Source organism: Hetaerina americana, unplaced genomic scaffold (assembly GCF_022747635.1).
Source record: "Hetaerina americana unplaced genomic scaffold, ioHetAmer1.1.p SCAF_5, whole genome shotgun sequence".
Lineage (NCBI taxonomy): Eukaryota > Metazoa > Arthropoda > Insecta > Odonata > Calopterygidae > Hetaerina > Hetaerina americana.
Genome location: NW_027287095.1, coordinates 86,821,822 through 86,828,891, shown reverse-complemented (window position 1 = coordinate 86,828,891; position 7,070 = coordinate 86,821,822). Strand labels below are relative to the sequence as shown.

Here is a 7,070-nt window from a genome sequence, read left to right as displayed (position 1 = left end):
ACTCGCAAGAGCGCCCGCCCCTCACTCAAGATGATCATGAGTCAGCCTTTCGAGAAATGTAACTGAGAGGAGCCGCTGCATGTAAGTATTTAACTAACGCTTGTATCTGCATTATATGTAACTGAAGAAGATACTGTTAGTTAGGCTTCTTCATTAGATCGCCGTGATTAATTTTCTAGCAATAAGAGGCAATACCTTCTTCTCCGGCGCAAGAGATTGTCTCTATTGTTTGCATCCAGTCTGGACATTAATAGCCTCATTTTTCATCTCGCCGCCGACCATTCCGGGGATTCCGGGTATCGCTCAGTAGTGTGAATCATCTGAGCGCGGAAATTTAAATTGGTAACTACGCATTTAAAAAAATTGTGTTTATTCTAATATTACATGGTTTTAAAATTCCAGTCTTTTTTGGAGAAAAGACTCATTTACAGAAAAATAGGCTTTTTCGGATGAGCTAGTACCCCATATTTTACCATTTTACACGGCGTGTGCCTTTTCTATTTTTGTAAATTTCCATAACATTAGATTTTTTGGGATATTTTCTCCATTTGTTGGATGAAATAGCGTTTAATTTGCCGTGAAAAAAATAAGGCGAGAAGAGCGAACTGAAAATATTGTTGGTAGCACATAGCTATAATATTATAAACCCGTTAATAAATGAGATTTATTTGAGATACACCTTTGAAGAATATTGCATGGATTATTTTACGTATTATAGTTTAACTTGGTAATCAAATAATTTCAAAATAAAAATCAAATCGTAGATTCATTCCAGAATTCCTTAAAATTCCTATATAAAAGGTGAGTGTGCTTTTTCACAGAATGAAAACTGGGCACGGTTTTCATTTTCTTTTTTATTCTGTTGGTATCTGGTGTTTAGCCCAGAAATGAAGAATGAAAATTATGCCCTGAATACATTATTCAGAATTGTCACATATTATGTTATTTTTTCTACGCATGAATAAATACAAAATAGCGACTGATTATTCCTTATTTAATTAATTCGGAATATCCTTCTGAACAGTGTGACGTAATTCACGGGGGTTTCACCAATGAAAACATGGACACTAGAACTCATGTATTACAGACTAAGAATTACCGTTCGATAGCATGAAATAGTCCTCATTGCAAGTTGAAGTTTCGGTGGATTTAAGACATAAAAGGTATATACTAATAATTTCAGAAACTGTTTTTCAAGTTTATTTTTGCATTTTGTGGTTGTATTGACATTATTTAATGGCCTATATTCTATTGAGCGCAAGAATATATTCTGATGATTTAAGTTATGTGGCCTGCTAAAGGGTGGTGCGTGTGAAGTTGATGGGCGAAGTCAGATACGGGGCTTAACTGGGGTTCGTGATCGTTATAGGAATATTTTCGGTAATTATATAACCTTATGTATGTGTAAAAGTACAGTAAAAATTGAAGGACGTGTTAATGATTTGTGTTTTTTTGTGTTATTCACTTGGGATCTGTCATACATCAGTCGAAACGAGGAAAGGCAATATGTCAAGTCACGGATAATGAATTACACCGTTGCTTTAGCCAAATAATGATTCTAGCTTTGTAGTTTCCCAATTTTTAAATTCAAATCCTTAAATTTTGTCAAGAAAACTCCATTACGACGAAGTTGTCACGTGCTTGTACTTCAGTTTTGTTGATATAAATGCGAGCAATTAATGACGTTTCACATTTTTCTATTTCATTATCTCAATGGCTTATGTTCTAAGATATAATTGTATATTAATAACTAGTCTTCATCCAGGTTTGTTTTCGCTGCTATCCTGTATGCGGTTAAATCAAGCGGAAACGTTAATAGTTATTTCTAAGATCGCTCCCCATTGGTCTTAATTTATTAGGTTAGTCAAAAGCAGTTTTGCATGTGAGGATGTCTACGTTGCAAGAAATACTAGTAATGTGTTCGTTTTACTTTAAAGATAGAGGATGGCCAATCGTCCAGGAGTCCAGAGACCAAATGGATCCACGCAAGGGAAAATATGCCAGTTTAAGCTTGTTCTTTTAGGAGAATCGGCCGTCGGCAAATCTAGTTTAGTGTTAAGGTTTGTCAAAGGACAGTTTCACGAATATCAAGAGAGTACAATTGGAGGTAAGCACTGATTTTATTTGTAGTTTGTTTTAATAACAGTGAAACAATGGGGGTCACGATTTTGCTATGAAATATTTTGACCTTCACAAGTAACAGTCAGTGCAGAATTCTCATTTTGTAGAATATTACATTTAACCAAGCCCTTATTTGAAGTATTTACTTATTCCTAGGCGATTACACATTTTCCCATCGTCAAGAGTGAAATTCGTTTTTGAGCACCATTGTGGGTGTTTGTTTAATGTATACCATGTGAAGGGGAATATGTTTACTTAACGGAACACAATACTGCCAAGGGAAACCTCAACTTCTGAGACTGTGTATCTTTAATAAAACTTCAAATATCTCTTAAACGAATTTGATGATATGTTTGCTGTAATGGACAGGCTTAAATTGTTTGAATAAGAGTTGACTTCTCAACTTCTATATACTTCATAAAGATTTCATGATTGTTTTTTGTGATAATTGTTCAACGGAAAATCAAAAAGAAAAACTACTATATAATACTGAATAATGTTTACGTTACTGATATCTTTTCATTGCAAATGTAATTTCGCAATTATATTAATGCTGCATACAACCATGGCTTCACCAATATGAATTAACCAAAGGATTTAATTATTTCAATGAGCATTTGATGTTAATTTTGCATGTCCGAATTTTACGGTGACCTATTTTGTGTTAGATGTTTAAAAGACTATTTTCATTGGTAAAATTTATAATATTGCTGTAAGTAATGTGTTATATTTATTCTATTAACACTAATTGACTCTTTATTATTTGTTTTTGTCGCCGTGGTCGATTTTCAGCCGCATTCCTAACACAGACTGTGTGCTTGGACGAAACAACTGTCAAATTTGAGATATGGGATACAGCTGGACAGGAGCGTTACCACAGTTTGGCACCAATGTATTATCGTGGTGCTCAGGCTGCTATTGTAGTGTATGACATAACAAATCAGGTATGTTTTCCAAAAGAAATGTTGTTCTTGACGTTAATTATCATTCCTTAGGTGTTACTTTTTTTTCTACACATCCCTTTGCTTGTGTTACACTGACCTCTTCTGTGAAGTGAAGTATTTGGCAAAGCTTAAGAAAAGCAGTTTGTTTCAATTATTTTCTAAATATTGAATGAAACGTGGCTGCTCTTGTTACGGAATTTGTAGTGGTCATTGGTAATAATTTAGGGTTAATACACTTTGAGAGTTGTAGCTTAGCATACATAAGGCATGAAACTACATCATTGTGATGGCAGATTTGTTTTATGGTTTTTTTTAACTGTCATATGATCGATAAGAATGAGTTTTTGATGAGACAATAAGCAATGGTTTGTTATGTTTTGATGGATAGGAATCTTTTGTTTTATTCATGGTATTTATAACAATAACAATTGTAGCAGTTACCAATATGCATTTCGAAGAGGGAAGATTTATACTAATAGGTTTGTTGATTGTTGCAACACACATGCACACACACAAAATGAATGACATTCTCAATTAAAAAGAAATTAAATTTGTCCTTGTGTTATATCTTTTTGTGTACTCCTTGAAAAAGTTTGATCTCAATGCTTTTAAATTTAGTTGCTCATAATTAGTAAGCCCAGAGTAAACCTGCATAATGATATGTATTCAGCTTCGGAATGAATATTATTAGTACTTAATAGTAGTAATGCGTGGATAGGTGTCGATCTAAATGTAATTTTGTACATCTTCTTTGACTAGTGTGCCTTTGCATTGACTTTAAACTCGATGTACAATGTGGTGACTTAAAAAAGTTAGTTGCTCAATTATCCTAATTGGGGTTCAAGCCAAGGATTGGTTTGATGCATCCTTTCACCTGGCCCTTCTCTTCATTCCCCCAGAGGTCCTCATGCTTGTGTTTTCCATTGCTTGTTGCTTCTGCACTGTTGGCTTCATTGTTACCTTCAGCTATAATCATTGGTAAGCGCTCTTCCCTAAGGATATGTCCACTCAATTTTCCTAGTCTTTCAAGTGCCACATTCCATTCTTCTCTTCGCACTCTCGTTGAAGCATTTCTTCATTTGTTATTTGTTGTTCAGCATTCTCTCTTACCATCTCATTTCTGTTCACTTCAGTCTTCTCCTCTCCACTGTTTCTGTTCTCCATGTTTCGCATCCATTGAAAAGTATGTTTTAATGAATCACTGCCTGTCTATGCTAGTACAACTAGCTGTTATATATTCTATACTCTGATGGAAGGCCTACTATGCATTTCATTATTCTACTTACTACGTCCGTCTTGATTTCTCTGTCAATATTTGACCATCAGCCAGCTGCTGGTGCTCCAAAAATGCTCACGTTTGTCCTTGTCAGCAGAGGTCACTGCAGGAAACCCTTTGAATTTGCCATCCTCTACTTGCACTGCTTGGTCTAATTTCATTCCTTCTTCACTTAATCTTTCTCAGTAAGCACCTCCTCACATTATCTTTCACTTGTTTGAGGTACACTCTGCTATGCCCATCCTCCTCAGTTAGATTCATTAGATTTAAAAAAAAATTATATCAGCTCATAAAACATTAAAAGGCATTATTTTCTCTGGCAAAATGACCTGAAGATTGGCAATGTGCCACAGAGTGCAGTCATGGTGCAGATTTGTTGAGCTGTTCTTGAAATATGAGTGATCTTCCATTGGCAGAAACTAGTTTCTCATCCAGGTCATACTGAGTGTGAAGGGGATAAGCAGTCTCCAATGCCTTCAAGACCAACCATTTATCCCAAGGGAAGATTGATTCACCCAGATATTGATTCAGGCAAAAATGTTTCATGGAATGTTATTGGCGGAAATGAAATTATTTGCCTGGTTTGTATTGGCTCACCCATTTTAGCCCGTGGTTGTTTAATTTAAAACAATCGGCAAGTGATGGAAGCTGTGACATTATGTGCAATATATGTTGGTGTGATAGCAAGTACAGGCTGGACTTCATTTTACTTCCGCTTCAGTTCATGTGAGATATTTGAGCTTGAAGCATAGTGTAACACTCTGCTTCAAGTGCAAGCTAGTTTAACACTGACTAAGGTAGAGTAATGCCAAATTCTCATCAACCTCGCTTTTTTAATATAAAGATCAGTTTTGTTAGAACCAGTTAATTGAGTTTATCCGTATGGCTTGCCGAATTTTGAAAATTGTAGGTACTTAGTTTTGGAAAAAATAAATAAAATTCTGTTGCTAAATGCCTCATCAGTTCCTCTTAATAATAGACTTTTGCCAGCGGTCAGTTTTGAAAACTAGTGGTTTATTGTATACCATGCAAATTGTCTTGGACAAGGTCTCATTAGATTGTGGTTCACAGAATGTTTATATCATATCTGTCGTAATGATTAAACTCATGAATTAGGTTGCAGTTAGAATGAGTTAATTTATGGTAATTGATTGATGGGATGAAAGTTCAATAATATTCTCAGGAATAACAATTGTAAATCCCTTGGTATTGGATTTAGAAGAATTCAGTTAGATGTAATGAGTTAGTTTCTGAATGGGGTTGTTGCCAATAGTTTAAACTTGGAAATGGCTTGCTAATGAAACTGTTACAAAGGGCTATTAGTTCCTTTTAGGTTCTTGGACAGTTTTTTTTAGTTATGAAGGAAACTAATGTTCTTATGATTTCGGGCCAAGTGGATGTCTTAAATCTGTTGAGGGCTGTAAACAAATATTGCGAGAGTGGGGTTGACATTCAAGAGGGTTCACTTCACATTCATTAAGTTTCAGCAATTCTAATATTTTCAATTAAATATGCTTGGGATTGTTAAATGAGCAATAGGGGTGATTTAAATTTTTTTTTCCTGAATTGATTATGAATTGGGTTGATGCATTAATTGCTAGAAATTAGATTTGATCAATTTTTTCCATTTAATGACTGTCGGATTTCACTAATAGTTGGACAAGAGCAGACTTGAGGAGTAGAGCATTACATTGCATCAATATTTTTTGTTAAAATGATTATTTTTTGTTCATGTTTCACTTAATGTATTCTACTATTTATAAAGAACTAAATAAGACTTGACAGTTTAGAAGCTAATGCAACACAGAAAAGGGGATCCTGTTATGAATAATTTTAGGTTGGTACCAATGCAAGGCAAAAGGGAGGAGAGAGAGAGAGAATGAAAAACTTCCTCAATAATCATATCATTTAGAGAAATGTAAAGGTTTGTCAGCTTTTGCTTGAATTTTTAAAGAAGTAAGAATACTTGTTGAATCAAATTGAGGATAAAACATAAATTCTGATTTAACTTAACTGGTGTCAGTTATATCACCCCTTAACTTCATTTGATTTAAAATGTATGACAGTACACTTATTTACAACTACATTTATCTCCTATGAGTGTGGTAATGTGAGATTCTGCCGATAGCTATCAATAGAAAAATGTTAGCTGATATTATTTAAACTCACAATTCAACTAATATCCATTTCCCTCATTTTCCTGGAATCAAATGCTATGCTGAATGACAATTATGAGCATTTTGTCAGAGATGGTTATGATACAGAAGTCATCTTAGTTCTACAGTTCAAAGTATGGCATAATTTGCTGAAATATGATAATTAATTGGTAGCCTACCATTTAATTTAGGTTTTTAAATAGACAGTGAGTGAAGACACCTTTATTTTTTGGCCTCACTTAATAAGATGCAACCTGACTCCCCTCAGAAAGATAAAATGTTCTTCAATTTTACTGGCTTAAATATGGAAACCGTATAACTTCCTAGTACAACCTTTTATATTCTTCTGTTTTACAGATTTTCATATTGTTGTATACGAAGTAGTAACTGGTTAACGGAAATGGAAGCATTAACTTTTAGGTCTAAAGCTATAGACAGAATCTCCCAAGTATCAATTTAATTTGAGGATATTGCGGTTGAAAATGAATTCCAGTGTTGATGGATGCATATGTAGCCAATGGGAAAATGTGTGGGATATGTTTTGGGCAGTAGGGAATTCTATTTTTAGTTATT

General features: G+C 34.4%; 1 protein-coding gene across 4 annotated transcripts in view; it reads left to right on the top strand.

Annotated features, from left to right (window-relative positions):
- Positions 1-1,053: 1,053 nt before the first annotated feature.
- Positions 1,054-7,070, top strand: part of Rab5 (RAS oncogene family member Rab5) — a 32,896-nt gene continuing 26,879 nt past the window's right edge. For 2 of the 4 annotated variants that reach the window (XM_071592930.1, XM_071592926.1), the window contains exons 1-3: positions 1,277-1,380; positions 1,938-2,107; positions 2,914-3,065. In XM_071592930.1, the coding sequence (XP_071449031.1) occupies positions 1,945-2,107; positions 2,914-3,065 (315 nt within the window). In that variant the 5' untranslated portion in view covers positions 1,277-1,380; positions 1,938-1,944. Of the gene's footprint in view, positions 1,164-1,276; positions 1,381-1,765; positions 1,860-1,937; positions 2,108-2,913; positions 3,066-7,070 lie in introns of those variants that run through there. The other 2 variants (XM_071592927.1, XM_071592928.1) reach the window with 2 other exon arrangements.